General features: G+C 44.7%; 1 protein-coding gene across 1 annotated transcript in view; it reads left to right on the top strand.

Moving 5' to 3' along the window:
* Positions 1-10,387, top strand: part of LOC115181565 (dedicator of cytokinesis protein 1-like) — a 196,669-nt gene extending 186,282 nt beyond the window's left edge. The window contains exons 25-26 of the mRNA XM_029743459.1: positions 349-476; positions 10,229-10,387. Coding sequence (XP_029599319.1) covers positions 349-476; positions 10,229-10,372 — 272 coding nt within the window. The 3' untranslated portion in view covers positions 10,373-10,387. The remainder of the gene's footprint in view (positions 1-348; positions 477-10,228) is intronic.
* Positions 10,388-13,905: the final 3,518 nt, after the last annotated feature.

Genomic DNA, 13,905 nt, shown 5'->3' with positions numbered 1-13,905 from the left:
ATGGGTGGGTAGATGGATGGGTGGGTAGATGGATGGGTGGGTAGATGGATAGATGGATGGGTGGGTAGATGGATGGGTGGGTAGATGGATAGATGGATGGGTGGGTAGATGGATGGGTGGGTGGGTAGATGGATGGGTGGGTAGATGGATGGGTGGGTAGATGGATGAGTGGGTAGATGGATGAGTGGGTAGATGGATGAGTGGGTAGATGGATGGGTGGGTAGATGGATGGGTGGGTAGATGGATGGGTGGGTAGATGGATGGATGGGTAGATGGATGGGTGGGTAGATAGATGGATAGGTGGGTAGATGGATGGGTAGATTGATTGGTACTGTATGTTTCCTGCAGACTGCCGGGAGATCCTGCTTCCTCTGATGACAGAACAGCTGAAGTTTCATCTGGAGAAACAGGAGGAACTGGAGGCCTGCTGTCAGCTACTGAGTAACATTCTGGAGGTGCTCTACAGGAAGGATGTGGTGAGGAACACACAGACACCCACCACTACCTCTGTTCTATACTGTCCCCTATATTCACACCCCTCTGTTCTATAGTGTCCCCTATATTCACACCCCTCTGTTCTATAGTGTCCCCTATATTCACACCCCTCTGTTCTATAGTGTCCCCTATATTCACCACCCCTCTGTTCTATAGTGTCCCCTATATTCACACCCCTCTGTTCTATAGTGTCCCCTATATTCACACCCCTCTGTTCTATCCTGTCCCCTATATCCACACCCCTCTGTTCTATAGTGTCCCCTATATTCAGACCCCTCTGTTCTATACTGTCCCCTATATTCAGACCCCTCTGTTCTATAGTGTCCCCTATATTCAGACCCCTCTGTTCTATAGTGTCCCCTATATTCAGACCCCTCTGTTCTATAGTGTCCCCTATATTCAGACCCCTCTGTTCTATAGTGTCCCCTATATTCACACCCCTCTGTTCTATAGTGTCCCCTATATTCAGACCCCTCTGTTCTATACTGTCCCCTATATTCACACCCCTCTGTTCTATACTGTCCCCTATATTCACACCCCTCTGTTCTATAGTGTCCCCTATATTCAGACCCCTCTGTTCTATAGTGTCCCCTATATTCAGACCCCTCTGTTCTATAGTGTCCCCTATATTCACACCCCTCTGTTCTATACTGTCCCCTATATTCACCACCCCTCTGTTCTATAGTGTCCCCTATATTCACACCCCTCTGTTCTATAGTGTCCCCTATATTCAGACCCCTCTGTTCTATAGTGTCCCCTATATTCAGACCCCTCTGTTCTATAGTGTCCCCTATATTCAGACCCCTCTGTTCTATAGTGTCCCCTATATTCAGACCCCTCTGTTCTATAGTGTCCCCTATATTCACACCCCTCTGTTCTATACTGTCCCCTATATTCACCACCCCTCTGTTCTATAGTGTCCCCTATATTCAGACCCCTCTGTTCTATAGTGTCCCCTATATTCACACCCCTCTGTTCTATAGTGTCCCCTATATTCACACCCCTCTGTTCTATACTGTCCCCTATATTCACACCCCTCTGTTCTATAGTGTCCCCTATATTCAGACCCCTCTGTTCTATACTGTCCCCTATATTCAGACCCCTCTGTTCTATACTGTCCCCTATATTCACACCCCTCTGTTCTATACTGTCCCCTATATTCAGACCCCTCTGTTCTATACTGTCCCCTATATTCAGACCCCTCTGTTCTATAGTGTCCCCTATATTCACACCCCTCTGTTCTATACTGTCCCCTATATTCACACCCCTCTGTTCTATAGTGTCCCCTATATTCAGACCCCTCTGTTCTATAGTGTCCCCTATATTCAGACCCCTCTGTTCTATAGTGTCCCCTATATTCAGACCCCTCTGTTCTATAGTGTCCCCTATATTCACACCCCTCTGTTCTATACTGTCCCCTATATTCACACCCCTCTGTTCTATAGTGTTCCCTATATTCACACCCCTCTGTTCTATAGTGTCCCCTATATTCAGACCCCTCTGTTCTATACTGTCCCCTATATTCAGACCCCTCTGTTCTATACTGTCCCCTATATTCAGACCCCTCTGTTCTATAGTGTCCCCTATATTCACACCCCTCTGTTCTATAGTGTCCCCTATATTCAGACCCCTCTGCTCAAGGTCCTAAACGATATCATAACCGCCATCGATAAGAGACATTACTGTGCAGCCCTCTTCATCGACCTGGCCAAGGCTTTCGACTGTCAATCACCGTATTCTTATCGGCAGATTCAGTAGCCTTGGTTTCTCTAATGATTGCCTCGCCTGGTTCACCAACTACTTCTCAGGTAGAGTTCAGTGTGTCAAATCAGAGGGCCTGTTGTCCGGACCTCTGGCAGTCTCTATGGGGGTGCCAGAGGGTTCAATTCTTGGGCCAACTCTTTTCTCTGTATATGTCAATGATGTTGCTCTTGCTGCTGGTGAGTCTCTGATCCACCTCTATGCAGACGACACCATTCTGTATACTTCTGGCCCTTCTTTGGACACTGTGTTAACAAACCTCCAGACGAGCTTCAATGCCATACAACTCTCCTTCCGTGGCCTCCAACTGCTCTTAAATGCAAGTAAAACTAAATGCATGCTCTTCAACCGATCGCTGCCTGCACCTGCTCGCCCGTCCAGCATCACTACTCTGGACGGTTCTGACTTAGAATATGTGGACAACTACAAATACCTGGGTGTCTGGTTAGACTGTAAACTCTCCTTCCAGACACATTAAGCATCTCCAATCCAAAATTAAATCTAGAATTGGCTTCCTATTTCGCAACAAAGCATCCTTCACTCATGTTGCCAAACATATCCTCATAAAACTGACCATCCTACCGATCCTCGACTTCGGTGATGTCATCTATAAAATAGCCTCCAACAATCTACTCAGCAAATTGGATGCAGTCTATCACAGTGCCATCCATTTTGTCACCAAAGCCCCATATACTACCCACCACTGCGACCTGTATGCTCTCGTTGGCTGGTCCTCGCTACATATTCGTCGCCAAACCCACTGACTCCAGGTCATCTATATGTCTTTGCTTGGTAAAGCCCCGCCTTATCTCAGCTCACTGGTCACCATAGCAACACCCACCCGTTGCACGCGCTCCAGCAGGTATATCTCACTGGTCACCATAGCAACACCCATCTGTAGCACGCGCTCCAGCAGGTATATCTCACTGGTCACCATAGCAACACCCACCCGTAGCACGCGCTCCAGCAGGTATATCTCACTGGTCACCCCCAAAGCCAACACCTCCTTTAGCTGCCTTTCCTTCCAGTTCTATACTGCCAATGACAGAACGAACTGCAAAAATCACTGAAGCTGGAGACATATATCTCCCTCACTAACTTCAAGCGTCGGCTGTCAGAGCAGCTTACCGATCGCTGCAGCTGTTCACAGCCCATCTGTAAATAGCCCAACCCACTACCTCATCCCCATATTATTTATCCTCTTGCTCTTTTGCACCCCAGTATCTCTACTTGCACATCATCATCTGCACATCTATCACTCCAGTGTTAATTGCTAAATTGTAATTACTTCGCCACTATTGGCCTATTTATTGCCTTACCTCCTTACGTCATGTGCACACACTGTATACAGATCTTCTATTGCGTTATTAACTGTGGGTTTGTTTATCCCATGTGTAACTGTGTCATTGTTTTTGTCGCGCTGCTTTGCTTTATCTTGGCCAGGTCGCAGTTGTAAATGAGAACTTGTTCTCAACTGGCCTACCTGGTTAAATAAAGGACTTGTTCTCTACTAGCCTACCTGGTTAAATAAAGGACTTGTTCTCAACTGGCCTACCTGGTTACATAAAGGACTTGTTCTCAACTGGCCTACCTGGTTAAATAAAGGACTTGTTCTCAACTGGCCTACCTGGTTAAATAAAGGTGAAATAAAAACAAATGAAGCTTAACTGATTGTAGATCAGTTCTCCTTCTCTGAGATGTGTTGTGGTACGAGCCCAGGTCCACTCTAACTTTATTACATTGATCACCTGTTAGTCCACTGTATTAAATATAATATTAATCACCTGTTAGTCCACTGTATTAAATATAATATTGATCACCTGTTAGTCCACTGTATTAAATATAATATTGATCACCTGTTAGTCCACTGTATTAAATATAATATTGATCACCTGTTAGTCCACTGTATTAAATATAATATTGATCACCTGTTAGTCCACTGTATTAAATATAATATTGATCACCTGTTAGTCCACTGTATTAAATATAATATTGATCACCTGTTAGTCCACTGTATTAAATATAATATTGATCACCTGTTAGTCCACTGTATTAAATATAATATTCATATCCTGTTAGTCCACTGTATTAAATATAATATTGATCACCTGTTAGTCCACTGTATTAAATATAATATTGATCACCTGTTAGTCCACTGTATTAAATATAATATTGATCACCTGTTAGTCCACTGTATTAAATATAATATTGATCACCTGTTAGTCCACTGTATTAAATATAATATTGATCACCTGTTAGTCCACTGTATTAAATATAATATTGATCTCCTGTTAGTCCACTGTATTAAATATAATATTGATCTCCTGTTAGTCCACTGTATTAAATATAATATTGATCACCTGTTAGTCCACTGTATTAAATATAATATTGATCACCTGTTAGTCCACTGTATTAAATATAATATTGATCACCTGTTAGTCCACTGTATTAAATATAATATTGATCACCTGTTAGTCCACTGTATTAAATATAATATTGATCACCTGTTAGTCCACTGTATTAAATATAATATTGATCACCTGTTAGTCCACTGTATTAAATATAATATTGGTCACCTGTTAGTCCACTGTATTAAATATAATATTGATCACCTGTTAGTCCACTGTATTAAATATAATATTGATCACCTGTTAGTCCACTGTATTAAATATAATATTCATATCCTGTTAGTCCACTGTATTAAATATAATATTGATCACCTGTTAGTCCACTGTATTAAATATAATATTGATCACCTGTTAGTCCACTGTATTAAATATAATATTGATCACCTGTTAGTCCACTGTATTAAATATAATATTGATCACCTGTTAGTCCACTGTATTAAATATAACATTGATATCCTGTTAGTCCACTGTATTAAATATAATATTGATATCCTGTTAGTCCACTGTATTAAATATAACATTGATATCCTGTTAATCCACTGTATTAAATATAATATTGATCACCTGTTAGTCCACTGTATTAAATATAATATTGATCACCTGTTAGTCCACTGTATTAAATATAATATTGATCACCTGTTAGTCCACTGTATTAAATATAATATTGATCACCTGTTAGTCCACTGTATTAAATATAATATTGATCACGTTAGTCCTCTATTAAATATAATATTGATCTCCTGTTAGTCCACTGTATTAAATATAATATTGATCACCTGTTAGTCCACTATACTAAATATAATATTGATATCCTGTTAGTCCACTGTATTAAATATAATATTGATCACCTGTTAGTCCACTGTATTAAATATAATATTGATATCCTGTTAGTCCACTGTATTAAATATAATATTGATCACCTGTTAGTCCACTGTATTAAATATAATATTGATCACCTGTTAGTCCACTGTATTAAATATAATATTGATCACCTGTTAGTCCACTGTATTAAATATAATATTGATCACCTGTTAGTCCACTGTATTAAATATAATATTGATCACCTGTTAGTCCACTCTCCTCCATCCACTCCAGTAAAAACAACACGCTAGTGAAAAGCAGCTGTGGGACTACTAGATGAATCTCTGGAATGTATTAATGTCCTGCACTACAGAGTTTCTGATATAATTGCTGTAATCCCGTTCCATATCAGAAACAAATGATTATTTCATGGATCTTTCCTTCAATAATTGAGTTGGTTTCATTGGCAGAGTTCCCATAATTCAATACAGAGAGAGAACCATCACTCAATATCATCGTTTTTTTCCCCCAACCATTCCCTGCACTTATTCTTTCACTCCATGTGATATGAATTCAGCCCAGAACTCCATTAGTTATTGTGTCTGGAAAGCAACAGAGCGGTGCTGAAATCAAAAGGCACAGTGACGTCAGAGATGGTATAGAAACATGAGAGAGGGCCCTGTTGGGATTGCATAATGTCATGCGTCATACCTGACACATTGAGAGGAGAGATCAGATACTACCTTTAAAGATTGGAGATGGAGTGATGCGTGTGTGTGTGTGTGTGTGTGTGTGTGTGTGTGTGTGTGTGTGTGTGTGTGTGTGTGTGTGTGTGTGTGTGTGTGTGTGTGTTGTGTGTGTGAAAATAGCACTGAATTATTGAAGGTTTTGGGGCAGTGGAAGCGGTAGCTAGCGTGCCACTGTCTTAGATGGATTCGTCCACAGACAGCCCAGATCCCCACTCCCCCTGCTCGCTGTGCCCTTCATCCTCCTGGCTAGCCATGATTGGCTGAGATAATGAAGGGGTTGGAAATGCCAAGAGATTAGATCTGATTGGTCTGTAATGTCACAGTGGCTTCTTCGTAAACTTCAGGTGCTGCTATGGTCAGGTGACTTGGAAATAGAGCTCTTTGGCCACACACACTAGTGGTGGATTCGCCGTCGAAAAATAGGACATGTATGCAGAAAAGTACCTCATACCTACTGTAAAATATGGTGGTGGGTCACTGATGTTATGGTAACATATGGTGGTGGATCACTGATGTTATGGTAACATATGGTGGTGGGTCATTGATGTTATGTTAACATATGGTGGTGGGTCATTGATGTTATGGTAACATATGGTGGTGGGTCATTGATGTTATGGTAACATATGGTGGTGGGTCATTGATGTTATGGTAACATATGGTAGTGGGTCATTGATGTTATGGGGCTATTTAGCTTCCACTGGTCCTGGGGGTCTTGTTATTTAGCTTCCACTGGTCCTGGGGGTCCTTGTTATTTAGCTTCCACTGGTCCTGGGGGTCTTGTTATTTAGCTTCCACTGGTCCTGGGGGTCTTGTTATTTAGCTTCCACTGGTCTTGGGGGTCTTGTTATTTAGCTTCCACTGGTCCTGGGGGTCTTGCTATTTAGCTTCCACTGGTCCTGGGGGTCTTGTTATTTAGCTTCCACTGGTCCTGGGGTCTTGTTATTTAGCTTCCACTGGTCCTGGGGGTCTTGTTATTTAGCTTCCACTGGTCCTGGGGGTCTTGTTATTTAGCTTCCACTGGTCCTGGGGGTCTTGTTATTTAGCTTCCACTGGTCCTGGGGGTCTTGTTATTTAGCTTCCACTGGTCCTGGGGGTCTTGTTATTTAGCTTCCACTGGTCCTGGGGGTCCTTGTTATTTAGCTTCCACTGGTCCTGGGGGTCTTGTTATTTAGCTTCCACTGGTCCTGGGGGTCTTGTTATTTAGCTTCCACTGGTCCTGGGGGTCTTGTTATTTAGCTTCCACTGGTCCTGGGGGTCTTGTTATTTAGCTTCCACTGGTCCTGGGGGTCTTGTTATTTAGCTTCCACTGGTCCTGGGGGTCTTGTTATTTAGCTTCCACTGGTCCTGGGGGTCTTGTTATTTAGCTTCCACTGGTCCTGGGGGTCTTGTTATTTAGCTTCCACTGGTCCTGGGGGTCTTGTTATTTAGCTTCCACTGGTCCTGGGGGTCTTGTTATTTAGCTTCCACTGGTCCTGGGGGTCTTGTTATTTAGCTTCCACTGGTCCTGGGGGTCTTGTTATTTAGCTTCCACTGGTCCTGGGGGTCTTGTTAATAAGGTCAACAGCATCATGAACTTTACCCAGTAACAGGACATTTTAGCCTAAAACAAGGTTGCCTGAAAATGGGCCCCAAGTAGATCTTCCATGAAGACAACCTCCCCAAGCACACGTCATAACCCTCTTCCTGTCTTCTTTATTGTATTACTTGTTCAACAAAATCTCTTTCTCTGAGCAGTTCTACTAGTATAAAATAATATAATTGTAAAAAATAACATACAATATAGCTCCGTATTTGTGTTAAGGATGTTTGCAAAGCAACAAAGATGACTAGCATCATCATTTATAAAGCATCTCAGGGGTTTGTGGTATATTTAAGCAATAAGGCACGCGGAGGTGTGGTATATGGCCAATATACCACGGCTAAGGGCTGTTCTGAGACACAACACAACGCTGCATACGGTCTGATATACCACGGCTAAGGGCTGTTCTGAGACACAACGCTGCATACGGTCTGATATACCACGGCTAAGGACTGTTCTGAGACACAACGCTGCATACGGTCTGATATACCACGGCTAAGGACTGTTCTGAGACACAACGCTGCATACGGTCTGATATACCACGGCTAAGGACTGTTCTGAGACACAACGCTGCATACGGTCTGATATACCACGGCTAAGGACTGTTCTGAGACACAACGCTGCATACGGTCTGATATACCACGGCTAAGGACTGTTCTGAGACACAACGCTGCATACGGTCTGATATACCACGGCTAAGGACTGTTCTGAGACACAACGCTGCATACGGTCTGATATACCACGGCTAAGGGCTGTTCTGAGACACAACGCTGCATACGGTCTGATATACCACGGCTAAGGACTGTTCTGAGACACAACGCAACGCAGTATACGGTCTGATATACCACGGCTAAGGACTGTTCTGAGACACAACGCAACGCTGCATACGGTCTGATATACCACGGCTAAGGACTGTTCTGAGACACAACACAACGCTGCATACGGTCTGATATACCACGGCCAAGGACTGTTCTGAGACACAACGCTGCATACGGTCTGATATACCACGGCTAAGGACTGTTCTGAGACACAACGCTGCATACGGTCTGATATACCACGGAGACCGTATACCACGAGTGTACCACGGAGACCGTATACCACGAGTATACCACGGAGACCGTATACCACGAGTATACCACGGAGACCGTATACCACGAGTATACCACGGAGACCGTATACCACGAGTATACCACGGAGACCGTATACGGCGAGTATACCACGGAGACCGTATACGGCGAGTATACCACGGAGACCGTATACGGCGAGTATACCACGGAGACCGTATACCACGAGTATACCACGGAGACCGTATACCACGAGTATACCACGGAGACCGTATACCACGAGTATACCACGGAGACCGTATACGGCGAGTATACCACGGAGACCGTATACGGCGAGTATACCACGGAGACCGTATACCACGAGTATACCACGGAGACCGTATACCACGAGTATACCACGGAGACCGTATACCACGAGTATACCACGGAGACCGTATACGGCGAGTATACCACGGAGACCGTATACGGCGAGTATACCACGGAGACCGTATACGGCGAGTATACCACGGAGACCGTATACCACGAGTATACCACGGAGACCGTATACCACGAGTATACCACGGAGACCGTATACCACGAGTATACCACGGAGACCGTATACGGCGAGTATACCACGGAGACCGTATACGGCGAGTATACCACGGAGACCGTATACGGCGAGTATACCACGGAGACCGTATACCACGAGTATACCACGGAGACCGTATACGGCGAGTATACCACGGAGACCGTATACGGCGAGTATACCACGGAGACCGTATACCACGAGTATACCACGGAGACCGTATACGGCGAGTATACCACGGAGACCGTATACGGCGAGTATACCACGGAGACCGTATACCACGAGTATACCACGGAGACCGTATACGGCGAGTATACCACGGAGACCGTATACGGCGAGTATACCACGGAGACCGTATACGGCGAGTATACCACGGAGACCGTATACCACGAGTATACCACGGAGACCGTATACGGCGAGTATACCACGGAGACCGTATACCACGAGTATACCACGGAGACCGTATACGGCGAGTATACCACGGAGACCGTATACGGCGAGTATGACAAAACATTTCTTTTTTCCTGCTCTAATTACATTGGTAACCAGTTTATAATAGCAATACGGCTCCTCGGGGGTTTGTGATAAAACAAGCATTTTTGCATCATACCCGTTATATATTGTCTGATATACGCACAGTTGAACTACTGTTTCAGCCAATTAGCATCCAGGACCCAAACTAGCCAGTTTTATAAATCTCAACATACACTGTTGAAAACATTCTGTGTCTATCGATTTCCTCAGTGAAATATCAACCTAATCTCTTGTCCTCCTCCTCCTCCTCCTCCTCCATCTTGTGTGTCCAGGGTCCTACTCAGTGGCATGTCCAGATCATCATGGAGAAGCTCCTGAGGACAGTCAACAGAACAGTCATCTCCATGGGCAGAGACTCTCCTCTCATTGTAAGTGACTCTTCTTCAAACCTCCCAACCAGCCTCCTGAACCTCTAAAACTCTGTTCCTACTTCTTCCCTTCTCTCCTGTGTCTGGGAATCTGACAACCAGGATTTCTGAGAGAAAAAACTGGAAACTTTCGACAAAGTTTCTAGAATTGTTCAACCCTAATTGTCCCTCTGCAACATCAACTTCCATCCGCAGCATCACAGAGCGATGGAAACCTTGTTCTGAGTGAGTCATCCCTAGACTCACACAGCTTCATGTAGATTCACTCCAAAGGTTCCCTTGATCTCCCTCACCGCTTTCATCTGCTTTATTAGCCTGGCTATGTCATATTTCAGCGTGTTTGTGTGTGTGTTCCGTGTGTGTGTGTGTTCCGTGTGTGTGTGTGTTCCGTGTGTGTGTGTGTTCCGTGTGCGTGTGTGTTCCGTGTGCGTGTGTGTTCCGTGTGCGTGTGTGTGTGTTGCGTGTGTGTGTGTGTGTTCCGTGTGTGTGTGCGTGTGTGTGTGTGTGTGTGTGTGTGTGTTCCGTGTGTGTGTGTGTGTGTGTTCCGTGTGTGTGTGTGTGTGTGTTCCGTGTGTGTTGCGTGTGTGTGTTCCGTGTGTGTGTGTGTTCCGTGTGTGTGTGTGTTCCGTGTGTGTTCCGTGTGCGCGTGTGTGTGTGTTCCGTGTGTGTGTGTGATTTGTCACCTAATACAGACATCGTTCGTAAAGCCAGACCCATGCAGGTTCTCTGTGAGTTATCTAATCAGTGGATTCTCTTTGTGCGTCCCAAATGGTACACTATGTCCTATTGGCTCCTATAGGGCTGTGGTCTAAAATAGTGCTCTATATAGGGAACAGGCTTCCATTTTGGGACACTGGTTCTGTGATACTGAGGCCGAGCCAATCATCCTCTCAGCTGGAACTCTGAGACAATTAAGTCACTGATAAGTCATTCTGTAACTGTTCTGTCATCCTGACGACGCTCCGCCCGCCGCGACAGGCACTCATCCATTTACATGAGGCTGACGGTAGGAACGTGGCAGGAATGTGGGGACTTTGGCAAGGACGCATACTATATGTACACAGTTGGGGTGATTTGACAATGGATGTACTGTAGATTGCAGACCAAACCAAAGGACAACTGAAATTTGGATTACTAAATGTGATCGGAATTCCGGGATACGGAATATTATGGGATTTGAAGTTATAGTAGAATGGAGAGGTCAGATGTCCCAGTAGAATGGAGAGGTCAGATGTCCCAGTAGTTACAGTAGAATGGAGAGGTCAGATGTCCCCAGTAGTTACAGTATAATGGAGAGGTCAGATGTTACAGTAGAATGGAGAGGTCAGATGTCCCAGTAGTTACAGTAGAATGGAGAGGTCAGATGTCCCAGTAGTTACAGTAGAATGGAGAGGTCAGATGTCCCAGTAGTTACAGTAGAATGGAGAGGTCAGATGTCCCAGTAGTTACAGTAGAATGGAGAGGTCAGATGTCCCAGTAGTTACAGTAGAATGGAGAGGTCAGGTCAGATGTCCCAGTAGTTACAGTAGAATGGAGAGGTCAGATGTCCCAGTAGTTACAGTAGAATGGAGAGGTCAGATGTCCCAGTAGTTACAGTAGAATGGAGAGGTCAGATGTCCCAGTAGTTACAGTAGAATGGAGAGGTCAGATGTCCCAGTAGTTACAGTAGAATGGAGAGGTCAGATGTCCCAGTAGTTACAGTAGAATGGAGAGGTCAGATGTCCCAGTAGTTACAGTAGAATGGAGAGGTCAGATGTCCCAGTAGTTACAGTAGAATGGAGAGGTCAGATGTCCCAGTAGTTACAGTAGAATGGAGAGGTCAGATGTCCCAGTAGTTACAGTAGAATGGAGAGGTCAGATGTTACAGTAGAATGGAGAGGTCAGATGGTCCCAGTAGTTACAGTAGAATGGAGAGGTCAGATGTCCCAGTAGTTACAGTAGAATGGAGAGGTCAGATGTCCCAGTAGTTACAGTAGAATGGAGAGGTCAGATGTCCCAGTAGTTACAGTAGAATGGAGAGGTCAGATGTCCCAGTAGTTACAGTAGAATGGAGAGGTCAGATGTCCCAGTAGTTACAGTAGAATGGAGAGGTCAGATGTCCCAGTAGTTACAGTAGAATGGAGAGGTCAGATGTCCCCAGTAGTTACAGTAGAATGGAGAGGTCAGATGTTACAGTAGAATGGAGAGGTCAGATGTCCCAGTAGTTACAGTAGAATGGAGAGGTCAGATGTCCCAGTAGTTACAGTAGAATGGAGAGGTCAGATGTCCCAGTAGTTAAGGTAGGTCTTTAAGTATTGTCAATCAGACTCTATTGGTGTTAAGAGGGGAGAGAGAGACAGTCTGACTGTCTCTCCTTAGAGACCTACCTTAACCCCTTTACAGTCTGACTGTCTCTCCTTAGAGACCTACCTTATCCCCACTACAGTCTGACTGTCTCTCCTTAGAGACCTACCTCAACCAAACTACAGTCTGACTGTCTCTCCTTAGAGACCTACCTCAACCAAACTACAGTCTGACTGTCTCTCCTTAGAGACCTACCTCAACCAAACTACAGTCTGACTGTCTCTCCTTAGAGACCTACCTTAACCCCTTTACAGTCTGACTGTCTCTCCTTAGAGACCTACCTCAACCAAACTACAGTCTTACTGTCTGTCATTAGAGACCTACCTTAACCCCACTACAGTCTGACTGTCTCTCCTTAGAGACCTACCTTAACCCCACTACAGTCTGACTGTCTGTCCTTAGAGACCTACCTTAACCTCACTACAGTCTGACTGTCTCTCCCTAGAGACCTACCTCAACCCCACTACAGTCTGACTGTCTCTCCTTAGAGACCTACCTTAACCCCACTACAGTCTGACTGTCTCTCCTTAGAGACCTACCTTAACCCCACTACAGTCTGACTGTCTCTCCTTAGAGACCTACCTTAACCAAACTACAGTCTGACTGTCTCTCCTTAGAGACCTACCTTATCCCCACTACAGTCTGACTGTCTCTCCTTAGAGACCTACCTTATCCCCACTACAGTCTGACTGTCTCTCCCTAGAGACCTACCTTATCCCCACTACAGTCTTACTGTCTGTCATTAGAGACCTACCTTAACCCCACTACAGTCTGACTGTCTCTCCTTAGAGACCTACCTTATCCCCACTACAGTCTGACAGTATCTCCTTAGAGACCTACCTTAACCCCACTACAGTCTGACTGTCTCTCCTTAGAGACCTACCTTAACCCCATTACAGTCTGACTGTCTGTCCATAGAGACGTGTGTGTGAACTCTCAGCCCTCTGTCTCTGTGAGCTGCTGTCTGTCATTGCATTTAAAGCAGTCCGTCTATCATTATTTAATGATCAATAAGAACAGGCTTGAATTTTGAACAGGCCCGAGACCTAGTTAGACTGACTGCATCTAACTGACCTTGTTTTTCTGAGCTGAGAGGCAGGCAGCCTCTTAGATTTACATTTATGCTTTAAATTTCTCTATTCTTTCTCTACCCTCTCGTTCTCCCTATCCCCTCTCATTCTCCCTCTCTCTCCCTCTCTCTCTCCCTCTCTCTCCCCTCTCATTATCCCTCTCTCTCC

This window comes from Salmo trutta, unplaced genomic scaffold, assembly GCF_901001165.1.
Source record: "Salmo trutta unplaced genomic scaffold, fSalTru1.1, whole genome shotgun sequence".
Taxonomy (NCBI): domain Eukaryota; kingdom Metazoa; phylum Chordata; class Actinopteri; order Salmoniformes; family Salmonidae; genus Salmo; species Salmo trutta.
Note: the sequence above shows the minus strand (reverse complement) of the source record. Positions and strands in the feature narration are given on the sequence as shown.